Genomic DNA, 17330 nt, shown 5'->3' with positions numbered 1-17330 from the left:
AGATCATGTTCTTAAATTGACAAAAGCTCTTTATGGTTTAAAACAAGCTCCTAGAGCTTGGTATGAAAGATTGTCAAATTTTTTAATTGAAAAAGGTTTTTCAAAAGGAAAGGTTGACACTACATTGTTTTTAAAGCATAAAGGTAAAGATTTATTAGTAGTTCAAATTTATGTTGATGATATAATATTTGGTTCTACTAATGATGTTCTTTGCCAAGAATTTTCTAAGCTAATGCAAAGTGAGTTTGAGATGAGCATGATGGGGGAGCTCTCATTTTTCTTGGGACTCCAAATCAAGCAAAGAAAAGATGGCATCTTCATTAATCAAGCTAAGTACGTCAAAGATATGCTCAAGAAGTTTGGACTGGAAAATGGGAAACCTCATGACACTCCAATGAGCTCTTTAACAAAGCTTGACTTCGATGAAGGAGGTAAATGTGTAGATGTTAAATTATATAGGTTAATGATTGGCTCTTTGCTTTATCTAACTGCAAGTAGACCGGACATTATGTTTAGTGTTTGCTTATGTGCTAGATTTCAATCATGTCCTAAGGAATCACATTTACTAGCTGTTAAGAGAATCTTTAGATACCTTAAGGACACTCCTAGTTTAGGACTTTGGTATCCTAGAGACTCTAGCTTTAGCTTGCATGCCTTTTCTGATGTGGATTATGGAGGATGCAAATTAGATAGGAAAAGCACCTTCGGTACTTGTCAATTCCTTGGAAATATGCTGATTTCTTGGTTTTCAAAGAAGCAAAATTGTGTTGCATTATCTACCACTGAAGCGGAATACATTTCAGCCGGTAGTTGTTGTGCACAAGTTTTATGGATGAAACAACAACTTTTTGATTATGGAATTGAAGTAGGTACCATTCCTATCAAGTGTGACAATACTAGTGCTATTTGTCTCACTAAAAATCCCATCCAACACTCTAGAACTAAGCACATTGAAATAAGACATCACTTCATTAGAGACCATGTCACTAAGGAAGATGTAGTTCTAGAATATGTTGATACTTTGCATCAATTAGTGGATATCTTTACAAAACCCTTAGACAAGGAAAGATTTTGGACACTTAGGAGAGAATTAGGTTTGACCAACCTATCTTCACTTAGTGTTTAGAAATATTTTTTTAACACTTTTAATAAATACTGAAAAATGCTCATAATAGTAAAAAAAAATTTATTGCATTCATTGCTATTAGTTAGGGGGAGTTTATGATTCTTGATGAAAAATTAACTTTATGTTCAAATATTGATTAAAGATTGATTTAATTGTTTGAACATAATTATTTTTCAATATATGAGTTGCCTATACCACTAGAGAAGATAAATTTAGCATTTTATGTGCTTAAAAGTTGGATTTTAGCATTATGGTGCAGAGGGAATCGATCCCCCCATGAGGGAACCGATTCCCCCTTTGAAGGGGAACCGATTCCCCCCACAAGGGAATCGATACCCCCTGGGGTTCTGTTAAAATCGGGCAAGAACACCCAAAACCCTTCCGCCGTTCTCTCTCTCAATTTCTCAAATCTCCATTTTTGCCTCAAATCAAATATATTAATCGGAATTCGATTCAAAAATCATCTTCTAAACCTGTTGGAATCATTAAAATCGTGCAAACAACATCTAAATCCCCTCAATCTTCATCTTTCAAGGTAAATTTTTCTAAACTCTATATTTCATTGATTTTGAACATATGATTAGTTTTAATTAGTTCTAGGTTGAAATAGTGATCGGGCATTGATTGTTTAGTGATTAGAAACTAGATGTTACAACTAATTTCATCAAAAACACAAGAATTTTCCAAAATTTTTAAATTTTCGAAAAAAAAAATTATTGTTAATTTTCAAATTATTATGTTTTGATTAAATTATGTTGTTGGTATGAAAACTACACATATATTGTTTCTCAAAACCATATTTTTCAAAAGTTTTTCAAAAACTTTGCCCATTAGGATTGATTTAGAGAACCTTGAAATATTGAGGACTCAATTGAGTTTTGGGATTAATTAAATTGCATACATTTGTTTTTAAAATTGCAGGTTATCCAATCTATTCCGATTTCCTTCACCATGTCTAATCCTAAACGTGCTAGGTCTTCATCTAGTCGTTCACACCGACAACCAAATCCACCTCCAAATCCTCCACCTATTCCAATTTCTAATCCTAATCCTATTGATCCTAATTTGACTATCCAAAATTCGTGTTTCAATCATCCTGGTCCTAGAAATCATTGTTTTTGGTATTATCAATATTTTGACTCTTACAAAATCTGGGAAGAACGTATTCCTTCTCGTCAAGCTATGTTAGCTATCAATTTTAAATATCTTTCTCTTTACAAGAGTGGAAATTTGATAAACTCTTTGACCTTGAACCCATCGTTTACCATCAACTTGTTCGTATTTTCTATTCTAATGTCGTTTGTGTTAAAGACCAAACTGAAACCGAAACCATAGGAATTCGTTCCTACCTTCTAGGACAATTCTTATATATTGACTCGGCTTACATAGCCAATACATTCGGATTAGATAATGAAGGGATTTCAAATGAAAAACAGGTTTTAGGATCTCGTTATAAAAGAAGGGATAGTGCAAGTGTCATAGACCTTCATGAACGTTTTCTTCATCTAATGATTTCTTGGTGGTTTCGACCATCTGGAGGTCGTTATTCTACTCTTAGAGCCTTAGATCTTTGGTGGTTACATTGTTTCGAAAACAATATTAAAATAAACCTACCTCAGATTATTTTTGCTGAAATTGTTGAAACCGTAAATCTTGTTCCTAATAAAAAACTTTGTTCATCTCTTGTTTACGGTTGTATTTTGAGTAATCTGTTTTCCAAAGCTGGGCTTAGAGTCGGTCTAGATGCCGTTTTTCCTCTTAAGAAACAAATTAACCTTCTTTCCTTAACGAGAGCGGGATGGATTAAGGATAAGGAAACCGGGGAATGGGTTCAATCTTCTGCAAAAATAATGGGAGGTAGGTTTAATTACCGATATGCCTCCATATTTTCAATCTTTTATGGAGACATTTGATTACCGATATGCGACCATGGATTCGCGCTTTAATTCTATAGAGTCTCATTTATCCACAATGGGAGCTCAACAATTAGAAATTTTTCGGGAAATACGTGCAAATAATGAAGCAACCAACACACGTATTAATGACCTCACTAACGAAATGGCCGCTATGCGAGCTCGTTTTCCTCCTCCTGATCCGGATATGTGATTAAATGTTTTACTTTGTTTTCCAAACTTATTGTTTTAACATTTTGAATATTTTGGAATGTTTGAATTTATGGATGGTGTGAACTTATATGTTTGGTGTGATTTATTCATTATTGCATCATTTACATCATTATTAGCAATATGACCAATTTTACCATATCACATTGTTTATGAATATTGATTATGGAACTAATGGCTAACGGTTCTCTTGATTGTGATCTTAGCAACTTATGCATATACCTAATCAATTGGCTACATATTTTTCATGTTTATTTGAATCTTTTTTATTTAACAAAAAGGGGGAGAAAGTGTGTTTTAAGTGTGTTTTTAAAATGATAAATGGGAGAAGTGTTAAAGTAAGGGGGGTAATTTCAAAACTTGATTTCAAAATCTTAAAATTACTAAAATGTTTTGTTATATCAAAAAGGGGGAGATTGTTGAAAACATTTTGATATTTCGATATAACAAATTAAGTTAAATGAATTTTAAGATTTTCCAAAATGATTTTCTAAGTATATTCGATATAATTATTCGAATATCAAAACATTACTCAAAATATTTCAAAAAATCATTTTTAATCCTTACTTAAGTGTAAAATTAAGTTTTAATCTTAAAACAATTTCAAAATAATTTTACAAAGTATTTCGAACCATTTCAAAGCCAAAAATTCTAGATTGCTCAGAGGGAACCGATTCCCCCCCCCCCAAGGGGGTACCGATTCCCCCCTGAATGGTTTGGCTCCGAGATTTCCAGAATGCTCGGAGGGAACCGATTCCCCCATAGGGGGTACCGATTCCCCCCTGTTCAACGGTTGAAATATTTGAATTTTACACTTAGGGAACCGATTCCCTATGAGGGGAACCAATTCCCCCCACGCTCCAAATTGTTTTATTAATTGTTTTCACACTAAAATGGCTATATGATCTTCATTAATCATCCCCAACGTTCAGAAGTGATTCAAGGTGTATTTAAACAAGTTCTGAAGCCCTTGATCAACAAGAAATCATAGAGAAACAAGAGAGAAAGCATCAAACACCAAGTTTGTGCAAATCAAGCCAATTTTCCTTTCAATATTCATTTTGCTTTCAAGAACACCATTTGTGCTCATTTGTAATTATCTTTGAGTGTTCTTTTCTTGTTCTAGAATTGTGCAAACATCTTACCTTGTGAGGTTTTTCTTGTAAGTTTGCAAATTTGTAATCTTCTCTTTGGGAAAAGAGTGTTCTCAAGAATTGGGGTATATTCTTGAGGGTGTTGTAAGGTTGTCTCTTTGGCCTCAAAAGAAAGAACAAATTAGTGAATTTGTTGGAAAATCCTTAGTGTGGATAGCTAAGGTAGTGGACGTAGACTTTGATTGAGAAATTCGAACCACTCTAAATCGCTGTGCAAATCTTTTCAATTTTCTGCAAAAGCTTCCACCGAATTTTTAATTGCCAATTCACCCCCCTCTTGGCTAATTCCGTCGATCGATTAACTCAACAGTGTCTTACTTCTGCAACTCTTAAATCGTGAGAAAACTTCTTGGCTCAACTTTCATGAATGTCACAGTTCTTTTTCAGTTTGGTGACCCCTGTTATCCACTCTTCTGGGGTGTTTCCTATGCCAGTATTTTGAAAGGCTTGACTGACCTTCTGGAAATCTTCATGCATGGTTTCCATTTTGGTGCTCAATTTATCATTTTCAATCTTTAAATGACGTATTTGAGCCTCAGACCTCAACAAATCTTCTTCTTTCTGGGTGCCCCTACTGATATTCTTACCTTTGACCACTTTTGGTATTAATCTAACAGGACCTTCAGTTACCAAACTAGGTCGATCATTTATCATAAATTGTAAGGTTCCATGATCCAAAAAACTTTGGACTCGACGTTTGAAGGCAAGACAATTCTCAATGGTATGTCCTTGAACTCCGGCATGATATTCACAATAAACGTCGGTGTCATGCCAATTCGGATACGAAGGTTGGAACGATTTTATATAGTATGGAACCACTTCTCGCGCTTCAAGTAGTTTTTCATACAACTCTTTATATGATATAGGGATAGCATCAAAATGAGAACCGCATTTTGTCTTGGATTGAACCTGAGTTTTAGACGTCGGGAGCAGACTAAACTTCGACGATTTCAGTTTACATGATTTCTTCTCATCTCTGGGAGCTTTTACATTTGTCACCATTTCTTTGGTATCTCCAGATAATTTGTGAATATGAATGATGATTGTCTGTAATTTCTCAAATTTGTTAAGATCCGAAGTTCCTTGTATATATGAGATTGCAGGGTTATGTTCATTGACCTCTCTATCTTTTGTGCAGGAATCTATTTTCCTTTGGCCAATATAGATATTCTAACCATTATCTTGGACATCTGCTCTCTTATTTCTCATATCTCCTTTTTCTCTTTAATTGGCATACGATCTTTGGGTGTATAGCTTTCCTCTATCTTCGGAGTTCCCTCAGGATGTCTTTCCTTAGCTGCGTCATAGTTTGCTTGATCATAAAACTTTTTGTCCATTTATGAATTCTTTCGAATTTGATGTCCATTCTCAAGAGTCAACACCTTCTGGTTATGATCATGCAATGCAAGCACAAGAAATCAATATAAACAAATTAGAGAAAAATACAATGTATCTACAAAATAGATAACAATAAAAAAATAAAATGGTTAGTATCAACTAATAGGAAGAAAAGATTCTATCTATCATGGTATATATAATATATCTTAACCTCATGCTTTCTAGTTCCATGCTTTGTTTGGAAAAATTAACCTAACCACATGATTACTAGTTCGCAGGCATTTATTTAGAAGAAAAAATAAAATCAAATAAATTAAAAGCTAGAGCTTATTTCTCCTTTGTGTACACCTATGGACAGAGGTTCAGTCTTGTCTTAGATCGGGTGAATTTCTAGGGTTTGTTATATGTAGGGTTCGGTTCTAAGAGTAAAGGTACTCGAATTGTCCTTGTTGGTGCCCCCCTTGGGCTGCCAAACCCTCAATTCTAGTCCATTACAGACTTAAACGAATCGAGTTCAATTCGAGAGGACACATTTCCCTATGCCTGACATGGAGAATAAATTCTCACGAAGACATAGAGCATATAAACCCCGAAAGTTACTTGCTAGGTCTGACACAGAGAATAAATTATCACGAAGACGTCGCTTTCACTTCCACTTAAAAGGGAAAGAGCTCAATTATAGAGCTTATGTTCATGCAATGTATGTGTTGTGTGTGAGGAGAAATTTTCACACAGAAATTAATATCTAAAAAAAATCAAAAATATAAACATTAATATATAAGGATATAAAAATAATAAAAGATAATTGAAGGAAATAAAAAGAATCAAAAATTAAATAAAATTGGATTCTCAATTTCTAATTATAGAGAGAACATATAATCGACTTAGGTTGACCAGAATCCCCAGCGGAGTTGCCAAGCTGTCGTAACCGGTTTTCACCCAGGCACAAAATTTTACTTGGCGGAAAAGGTAATGTGAATAAATAAATGGCTTTTTTTAAAGAAATGTTTTGGAATCACCATCGACCTTTTGGATTAGGTGGGTCGAATACCTAAAAATCATCTTTTAAAAGAGTTTTTAAGAAAATATCAGTTAAAAGATAAACTGGTATGCGTTTAACCAAAAATTCGTTCGTTTTAATAATAAAAAAGGATTTGTGGTCGATTACGTTTGAGGAATGATTAGCACCCCCACAACGCCCAAAATTGGTCACTGTCGATTATAAATTGTCTCTAATAATAGAATTTAAGAATTCGACTATAAATTTAATTTATGATTTTTTCATATTCAATTGGATAATAAGGAAGAAAAATATTAAAATAATTTTTATAAATTATAAATAAAGAATTTATTTATTTAAATATATTAGAAAATGACATCTAGTTGCTTTAAGACTGCATTTTCTTTAATATTAATAAATAAATAAATATTAATAAGAATATAATAATTTTCCTAAAATTAATGAAGTAAATATATATATATTTTTATAAGCAGGATATTTATTTATTTTTAAAGTACCAGAATAGGACGTCTAGTTTTTTTAAGACCGCCTTTTCTTATTAATTAAAAATAAATAAATATTATTATTTAATCTTTCATATATATATATATATATATATATATATATATATATATATTAATATGACTAAAATTAAATAAATATGAAATGAAGAAAAATATAATAATTTGAATAGAACTAAAATAATTATATATTTATATTAAGATATTTATTTATTTAAAAATATTGAAATGGGACTTCTAGTTAAGTTAAGACAGCCCTTTTCATAATATTTAAAATATATAAACATTTGTATTTAATTAAATATATTTTTATATGCTAAAATAAATAATATTTAAAGTATTAGATTAAACATATTGAAATTAAAAAGATAATAAAAATAAATTACAATTAAATAGTGACTAAAATAAATAAAATTAAAATAATAGGATTAAAATATAAAATATTGAAATTAAAGATACTAATTCGAAACATTATAAGAGATAGTGATTAAAACTATAATTTGCCCTAATTAATTATTCGGGACTAAAATGAGAATTAATAAAATTAATGGTTTAAATATGTTATTTTACCTAATATATATATATATTTATGTCAGGGACTAAATTATAAAGTAAATAAAATTAAGAAACCGAATTAAAATGCTCATTAATTTGATTTAGTGACTAAAATGAAAATATACAAATCTGTAATGGCTACGGGTATAGTTTACCCATTATAAAATTACGCATATACCCCTCCCCAAAACGGTGTCGTTTGGAAGGGGTATAAATACCCTAAAATGGTCGACCTTATGGTCATTTCTCTCATTTTCTCCTTTCCCATTCTCTCTATAGCTGAGAGAGATAAGAACTCTCTCGCTTCTCTATAAAAGTCTCCGGCCGGCCGCCTTGCTCCGGCGCCGGCAGCCGTCGCTGGCCACCACCCACGGTGGCCAAATTTTACAAAAATGTCCCAAATCGAAGCCCCGATTTTTCTAAACCCTAATCCAAACTTTTTTTTAGCCTAAAACCCTTTAAATCGAAGTAGATCTAACTTTCTTTACCTTCGACCTTTCGGTTCTACGGCGGCGTATGGAGTCTCTGATGACTACAGTTTCCTCGGTAAGTCTCTTCACTCTTCTTAAGGTTGTTTTTCGTTGCTTTGTGTATGATTATTTTCTGTCGTTGGTGTTGATGTGGTTGTGTTTGATGCTCGTGCTCTTCTCTGTTCTCGTCTCTGTTCTCGTCGTTCTTCCTCTATTTTTTTTCTTTGCAGGATTCGGTGGCTTTTATAACCACCACCGAGGCTCTCATCAGACTGGGTAATAAAGGGGAGTATTCGGTGAGTCACCGAACTAGGGTGGTGACTCACCCTAGAGCAGCGACGTGGGCGGCCATATGGTGCTTCTGGAGCATTCTGGCGAGGCGTCGTGGCAGTGGAGGAGTCGGCTGTGCGGTGGCAGCAAAGGCGGCGGCCGCGTGGATGTTCTGGAAGCAGTGACGGCTAGAGATAGGGTTAGAAAACCCTAGTTGAAATCCCAAATGGTTTTGGGCTTCTCGGGCCTGGTTTGTAAATGGGCTTAGGGTTTACTGTAAAACGGGCATCAGGTTTGGGCCTATAATGTAAATTTAATAATAATTATTATTATAATTATAATAATAAAAAATTTAAAATAAAATGAAAAAATTAGTGTTTACAACATCTATCAAATTATCTGCTATGCAATTTCGTTATTTCCTTTCCCTTCTTGTCAAAAATCTAGCATGCATGTTTTGGTTTAGTTTAATGGTTAGTCGAAATCACGAGAAAAAATAATGATAAGATAAAAAGGAATTCCTTTCTTTGTTTTGACACAGCTAAAGTTCAGGTCATTTCGTTTGCAGTTTTCATACAGGCAAGAAAGACTATACATCTAGTGATCACGATCATTTCATAAATAGTATATAGTTGCAAATAACATAAAGCTTTTGGTATGGTTTAGCCTTAATTTGCAGTAAACCATGGTGCTCAGCTGGTGGAGTGATCATGCTTGTCCTGAATAAAGCATCTCTTTGTTCCTACAATCAATTTATTTTCAGGGTATCAAAATGTAATTTAAACCCACTTTTTTAAAGTCTCTTTGATCGAGTGAGTTATTTGACCAGTAAAAGTAAGACCACTTATTGTTATTGGCTTGTTTAGATCAGATGAAAATATAAATATATATTTATAAGAACTTACTTTTACTGAAGAGAAAAGTAGGCCTCATTTTCTGGAATGTTGAAAACTGGTAGATTTCAGTTTTGTATATAAAATGGGCTGAAACAGTAAAAAAATCTCTATTTCTGGGAAAAGCTTCATGTAAAGAAAGTAACTTTTTTGTAAAATGCAAAGTTTTAACAGAATCTACTGATTTAAAGTTCTGGTGCTCTTACTGGAAAAAGTTTTATTCAAAAAACTTTGGGGTTTCTTTGTTTTCAACAGAAATTGACTTTTTCAACTTAGCATCAGTAAAAAAAACTTGATTAAGTGGTAAAAGATCATTGTCAAATGCCGAAAAGATGCTCCATGGGAGCTGGCAAGTCTTTGTAAAAGAGACTGCTTTTGTCCCAGTCCAAGGGGAAAAGAGAATTCAAGCAAACAATTTCTGGATTCAATCAACTCCAATCATGCAATATATTGAGCAAGTACAAAAGGAAAAGCCGTATGATGACTATGATCTTGAATGATAAACTTCCATGGAAGAATCTCTACTCTTTTTCATTGTTATTTGAACAATGGGTTTTTCAATATGTTCTTCCAGAGAATCGTATTACAGGAACATAAACAAATTAATCTGAAAATGACACACTTTGGAAGAATGTAACAGGAACTGGCTACAATTTTCATGTTCATATGCTGCACAGTACTGGTTTTTCTTGGTCCCCAGTAACTGAAATCTTTGAAGCAGAGAGTTAACAAAGGCTAAGTTCAGTTGCAGGTCTTTCTTGAACCAGACAGCTGCTGAGACTGCTTACAGTGAGCAATTGCTCCCTCGATTGAATTTTCGATCTCCAAATTCGTGCTGGTGCTTCTTTTCAGAAACTGTAAATCATAGAATCCACTTGAACTGAATGAAAACGATGAAGATGATGATGAGGAATTCGATGAAGATGCTGATGTAGATGAAGACTTTGCTGTAGAATGCTTTTGAATTATTCTTGAGAAAGACCTCCTATGGCTGTTTGCAGCATCCTCAGCTAGCTCATTATCAATGCTCTTCATAATAGGATCCGATATCTTATATCTGTCATTATCAATCTTCCCAAATGAATTCTTCTTTGACATCTTCATGTACTTGTCGACACAATCTTTATTTTTCGAAACATTACCTGCTTCCACATTACATGCTGCTTTGGCACAAGATTCATCCGAACAGCCAGACTTGCTAAACAAAGACTTGAGATACGCCTGAGACGCCTTGAGCTTTCGACTTATCGATGATTGCTTGATCTTCTTGAGCTTCCGGGTCCAAGAAGTCTTCGAAACCGAATCATCACCGATGAAACCATTCATTTCAGTCGAGCATTCAAAAAGTAGTCATCTGCATTAAGTTCACTACTCAACCGACAGGATTCTGATGGTGAGATGCTTGAGATTTCTTCAAAGGGTGCTCGAGTTTTGCACTCGTAGGCAGTGTTATCGGAACTCTGCGTTAGCTTCTGAACCATTTGCAGGCGGGGAGGGAGGTGGAGGGGAAGGAGCTTGCCCTTGTAGAACAATTCATCAGCTGGATTAGTTGAAGTGAATTCTCCATTTGGAGAAACTGAACACAATTGGAACTCAAACTCTCTACTTTGAGATGGAGAGCATCTGGAATAACACAAATAGTTGGAGGGTGAGCTTACTTCCATATCAATGTAATCTTCATCTGCAAGGTAACTGGCCATCATTTTAACTCTCAAAAACCTCACTTTTCTGAGTTTTCTCACTTGTTTTGAGCTTATGGGAAGGTGAGCTTGGTGATGAAAGAGAGGGGTATCCTTTAAAGTGAAGATGGAGCCAAGTTAGATAGAAAAAAATATCATAAGGAGTTGTCAGATCTTTTCCACTTCTTTTTTCTCCCTTGTAATAATATCTTGAATGGTTCCAAACAATAAAATGGCAGAAAAAAGTCTGGATTTTTCCCTTCAGTTTACGTAGTATTTGTTTTTGCTTTTTTTTTTTTTTTTGTCTTCAATTCTCCATCAAAATGACATTGGTTTTACACTTCTACACCATTTACCAATTCTGAAACTGAAGAAAGCTAAGAATCTTGTGATTACCACAGTTATTTAAATTCATTAACCAATGAACTTGGAACCATGTGATCAAATCCCTATAACACAAGAAACTGTTGTTTAGTGAAATCCCATGCTTTATGTACTTTGAACTTGAAAAATGAGGTACAGAATGTGTAAGAATCTTCCAAAGTACACCACAAGAAAGAAGAAGGTGGCAGTTCCCTTTGTTTTTGTTGAAAGTTTCATTGTAAGCGGTTGCATACATATCTCTTTTAATAGGGTTGAAGAAAATGAAAGTAGAACAGAAAATAGATCAAAAGAGCTCATATGGATTTGAAATCATATGATAATGACATGCACTGATAGTGTATCCACTTGGGAATTCTCAAGGATTTAAGCATCTGTTGCCTGTCTGCCTGCGTCTTAACTTGTATTCAAGAATATTGTGGATTGAACCTTTTTTTTAAGAAAATAAGATTATTTACTGAACATAAAACAAAAGACCAATCATAAAATAGGGTTGCTGGTTTATGCACATCCACAAACTTCATTCACTGCAACATAATTTAAATTTGAAAAAAAAAGGAGAAACCAGGCAGTCATCCCTGTTTCCGAAACCTGGTTTTTAGCACCGTCAAGTTTTACCAATACCCTGATAAATTAGAGGCTAAGACACACACACACACAGAAAGCTATTATTATATTGAGCGTTTGAATTAAGTTAAGCTAATATTAAATGTATGATAATGATGTATTATATTCATTAAACGGTCTTGATGGTAGTAGAAAATGTTGTTTTTCTTAAACATCTCGAATTTAAACAACTGAATTCGTAGCGTGTGTATTATCAGATACTATTTTTTTTAAAACATACTGTGTTATATTCATCCTGCAACATTTAAGAATGTACTGCCACATTAAATTAATGATATAGCACGATAAGAATATTATAACAATTTTTAGAAAACGATGATATTGAGACGCTAGGACACAAGGATAAAAATAATTGAATAAAGAGCGCAAATGAACTCTTAGAAGGTGTTTTTATTGAGTTTTCGATTATAAGATAATACAAAATGATTATTTGATTTAGAAAATAATAAATTAATCCAATACTGTTAAAAATTTAATAAAAAGACCTAACAGACTTGATCAACCTCATAAACACTTCTTATTGAATGCATTAATTTTCAGGAATATTTTGATATTGTTGCTGAAATAAACCCTGTTGACAGAAGTGGCATTGTACATCCAGCTTTTCCTGGTAAAATTTTGCATATATATATATATATATATATATATATATATAATATCATAGAAATCAACAAACAATGTTTTTATCTCTATGGTACATACAATAATGGGAGGCAATGATTTTGATTTTGAAGGTTACATTACAGATGATATTATATGTGTGGAAAACATGATGAATGTCCACAACAATCTGTTCATCATCTCCAGTAACTGATTGGTAGAAGTAAAAGTATATCCCTTTAAGCCACCAACTATCTCTCTAAATATCCGGTAATGGCACTTTCCAAAAATTCCATTGGTTATAATCTTCCTGCAAACGTATTGGGATATTAGGGATACCATTGAAGGCTCTAAAACAATCTAGACAAGAGTATGCAATGACAACTTTTTTTCGCGGTATATAAGTAGAGGGGAGACAAATATACTCCTTACTTGCTCAACCAACGAGGCCGGTGGAAACATGTCGTCGACAAGAGTATGCAATGATGTGTAAGACCTTGCATTGTTGACACAATGACTAATAGCCACCTCACCCTGCAAGTTTAAGAGAAAGATTTAGAAAGTTGGTCGCAAAAGCATGATAGGTCCCGGTTAATTTTTCACTCTTTTTTCTCATACCATACTGTTGTTGTACCTTAGGGTTAATTATAAAGATCTTGCCCTTTGGGATCCCTATTTTTAGATAACTGAGTTCATCTGTGTCTCTGTTTCCAAAGCCAGCATAAAAGGGATTATGATCGGAAGGGAAAAGTTTCTTGATATCCTACAATGCATATATAAGAAAGAAACCGAAGGTGAAAAAACTGATCATCTCCTAGTAATAGTTTCAATCTATACTGAAAAAACAGGGTTTACTATTTCAGAATTTACCTCCAAACAAGCTATTTTGAATTCGTGAGGCGCTCTTCGTATCACTGCCATGAATAAGGAGGAAATTGTCGACAAAATCAGAACGACACGCATATATTAGTGCAAGCTAAGATGATACATGCAAGTACTTGAAACAAGAAGCTGGATAAATCAATAGACAATATCAATCCAAAAAAAGAAAAAAAGCTGACCTTACCTTCACGGTACAACGAAGGAAACAAACCATCAGGGGAAATAACAACAGGCCCACTCGGTAAAGCTTTCCCGTCCTGCATAAACAAAGCAATTAGATAAAATGTGATTATGAACTCATAATTTCAAAGTCATTGAAATAAGAGGTTAAGTGCATCAGAACTTGCACTATTCCACTACCTGTTTCAGGTTGAGTAAAAAGTTTCTGGTTATATATGCTTGAACAATTGCACGTGCACTAAGAAATAGCAGCTGATATCCATTCTCCTGTTGTGAACACAATTCAGTAATGTATGTAACATACCAATGAAATCACTTTGCTAACATGCATGCAAACATATGTTAGTTAATGAAATCACTCGAAGAAGCGCATTAGGTTTCATAAAATGATAAAAATGATAACCACAACAGGTGACAATAAGCGTTCAAACCAAACTCCAAAGTGACTCGATATTGACACAGTGTTCCATAGAAACAATATTATGTTTATGTATGCCAAAACATGGTAGTAAGAGGAAAGTTAAGGAGCATAATCATATCAGAATAGTGTTCACATCATAATGATCTAATTTTGAAGAATATACCATCACTTCACATGTTTGTGAATACAAAAGGAAAGGAATACTGCAGAAGTCATTTCATGGATCTAGTTTTGCACAACAATCCGGAACAGAATAAAGGTCGATCAAATCAAGTTGAACAGTAGAACATATGAGAGAAAGCACACCTTAATAGCAGAGAAAAGTTTAGCTACACCAGATTGTGTCCAATCCCTTCCAACTAGTGGCATAAACTGGCCTAAAACGTCAGACCTGAAATAAATGTGTCAAGATTATTGAGAGGCACACCTTTTAAACGTAGACATGATCGAAACATGTTCAAAACAAGGATTTCACCATAAATCAATTGGCGAATGACAACTTTGAAAAATGCTCATTGCTGCTTTAGTACTAAAGATCATAAGGGAAGAGTTTATTTCAGCTTGAAAAGTAAGTAGATGGTTTATTTATCGCCTCTTATTTTATAATCCGTTTTAATTTGTTGGTTCCTTATCATACTCATCATAATGATGCCTAGTAAGGAAACCGTCTACTGTTTCTAGAATATACATATCATAATAAAAACTACAGGTGAGTTTAGACAGGTTGCTAAACAAGACATTAAATAATGCAGAAATAACATCAGGAGGAAAAAAATCCCTACTTGGTAATAGTTCCGTCGACATCTGAGATTACAATCTTATCGTTCCACTTCCACAGGTAAAGATGAGCATCAACCTGTTAAAGTGCATATGTTTTACATACTGAGCAAACACAAACCTTGCAAACCTGCAAGAAGGATTGAGTAATAGAAAACTGAAACCTGTTGATTTCCGAAAACCCTGGTGGAGAAATTGAAAATAACCATATTTTGACCATCTTTTAGATTCAAGGAAGCTATCTGCTCAGTAGTGGGAACATTTGTTCTAATAAATTGCTTGCGGGAAGAATCAAGAGTTGAACCTGCTTGTGAATTTTGTAGATCAGGTTTAGTATCAACAAATGCCTGCCCATTTGATGAATTGACATCAGTGTTCTCAACATTTTTGCCTTTCATGAAGGGAATAGGCCACAGCTTCCATCTGCGGGTAGAAGCTGTAGAAGTGACTGTAGAACCATCACCCTTCGGGTTTGATGGCTCAACCCGTTCAACAGGGACTCTATTTTGGGGCTCAACGATCGACTGTGAACCAGATGCATTCATAATAACTGAACTTGCATTACTTTTGTTTTCCTTATTTGGTATGTGGTGTGCTTCAAGGACTGCTGGAACAACAACCTCTAATCCCATACCTGCATGAAGTTTTTTTCAACAAAGAGACATCTCAAATCCTGGAAAGACAAATTGAACAAGAGAAACTAAGTATTCCATGAGAACCAAAGCAAGATAAAAGAGAGGAAAAGGACCTTAGTTCCTTACCCGGATTAGAATAATCCCCTGTCTCTTTACCAGAAGTATGTTCAGTTTTGACATTCTCACTTTTTCTATTATTGTTCTCAGGTTCAAGACTTTGTCGACTGCTATTTATCCCTTCAGTTGACACTGATGCGCCAAACCGTTCAACGCTCCTTTGAGACTCATTACCAATTGGTCCATTATCATTGGAGGAAGACGACACATCTTCAATTTTGGAGCCATCAACAGCTCCATGTTTGTTTTCATCAAAGTCTGAAAGGATGCAAGAAAGTTTATCTTGAGAAATGTAATCTTTCAACGGCCTGTCCGTATCTCCAGGATCACTGTTTTCACTGTGTCTGCTCAATTCAGATAGTTCGAGGCAGCTCTTATAAACCTCCCCCCTTTTTATAATTAATGATTCATCTCCAACATCACTTGGCCTGTTAAATTCACTTTGACTGTTAGGATAGTCTGAAGTTTCTTCAGATCGACAGCCATCTTGACTAAATTCTGAACGGCGTCTCAAAGCAGTTGAATCGCTATCCGCAGCACCGCAAATGTCATGAGAGGAACCCTTATCCACTACTGAACTGAGCTTATTAGTACAATCAGTAGCACACACATTGTAACCTGAAATGATCTCCTCATTACCGTCGAAACACTCAGGTCCTTCATCTGGTCCTATGTGGAACCTGGGTGTGCTTAATTGCATATCTTCAGCATTTTGTTCTGATTCTGAGGAAGGAGCCGCAAGTACATGACCATCCACACTGAACAACAAAACTTCTGAATCTACATCTTGTGCTTCACCATGACAATTACCCTCCAAATCCTTGCACTGACCGGGCGCCACCGAATCCTCTAGAGTGGACTGCTCATCTTGAAATTCATAGAACCTAGTATCGGATTCCGTCCTTTCAAAACGTTTCGGACTAATGGCTTCTAATTCGTCCCTCAACACAGCCACCCTGGACTCTGAGACACTATGTTCAAGTCTACAAACTTGAGCACTGTGCTTATCACCATCATCCTGTGTCACTTGACAACCAGAATCATTCATCCCTCCATTCGTATAAAATCCATAACCGGCATCGACCTCCCTCACGAAATACGCTTCACCGGAGTTGTCAAGACACATATGAAAATCGGCTTCAACACCATTAACAGTTATACCAACAACCTTCTCAGCCCCTTTCAAAACACCCTGAAATTTGCCGAACCGAACATACCACGGCGTGCTTCGGAATGTGCCATCTTTCTGTTGAACAACGATCACATCAATAGCCCCGCCAAAGGGATGGAAAGGGGTAGCAACAGAATATACACCTTGTGAAATTAAACTCCCTACTCTGCCAACCACATTCATTTGTCGAAATGTAATCCTTTTTTTTTTATCAAATTCAAGGAAAAATAACAAGAACCCTTTATCGGATTCTTTATTTTCCTAATAAATCAAATAACTTTCGTTCCTCTCAGTGGTTTTCACTCTCTATTTTGTGGTATCTGGATTCATTTAAAAGTTAAACCAAAAACACAATGCTCCCCTTCGATCAGCAAGAAATCCCAGGAATCTATCAGGTACCAGTTTCATTC

At 34.7% G+C, this 17330-nt stretch overlaps 1 protein-coding gene and 1 pseudogene across 1 annotated transcript; both read right to left on the bottom strand.

The window, feature by feature from the left end:
- Positions 1–10112: 10112 nt before the first annotated feature.
- Positions 10113–11748, bottom strand: LOC120214100 (annotated as a pseudogene).
- Positions 11749–12950: 1202 nt separating this feature from the next.
- Positions 12951–17216, bottom strand: LOC120214099 (phosphatidate phosphatase PAH1-like). The gene is made up of 10 exons (XM_039212080.1): positions 15759–17216; positions 15162–15631; positions 15003–15076; positions 14527–14611; positions 13980–14066; positions 13804–13876; positions 13608–13651; positions 13372–13500; positions 13170–13271; positions 12951–13047 (listed from the first exon to the last, which is right to left on the bottom strand). Exons 1-10 carry the CDS (start codon positions 17101–17103, stop codon positions 12997–12999), a joined length of 2460 nt encoding a protein of 819 aa, XP_039068011.1. The 5' UTR covers positions 17104–17216; the 3' UTR covers positions 12951–12996.
- Positions 17217–17330: the final 114 nt, after the last annotated feature.

Source organism: Hibiscus syriacus, unplaced genomic scaffold (assembly GCF_006381635.1).
Source record: "Hibiscus syriacus cultivar Baekdansim isolate YM2019G1 unplaced genomic scaffold, ASM638163v2 tig00110053_pilon, whole genome shotgun sequence".
NCBI classification, from domain to species: domain Eukaryota; kingdom Viridiplantae; phylum Streptophyta; class Magnoliopsida; order Malvales; family Malvaceae; genus Hibiscus; species Hibiscus syriacus.
Note: the sequence above shows the minus strand (reverse complement) of the source record. Positions and strands in the feature narration are given on the sequence as shown.

Coding starts and splice junctions, on each gene's coding strand:
- LOC120214099 (XM_039212080.1), bottom strand. CDS start 17,103: ATGAATGTGGTTGGCAGAGTAGGGAGTTTAATTTCACAAGGTGTATAT. Junction 14,067..14,526: donor AACTTTTCTCTGCTATTAAG/GTGTGCTTTCTC, acceptor TGTTCACAACAG/GAGAATGGATATCAGCTGCT. Junction 13,652..13,803: donor TCCTTCGTTGTACCGTGAAG/GTAAGGTCAGCT, acceptor TATTCATGGCAG/TGATACGAAGAGCGCCTCAC.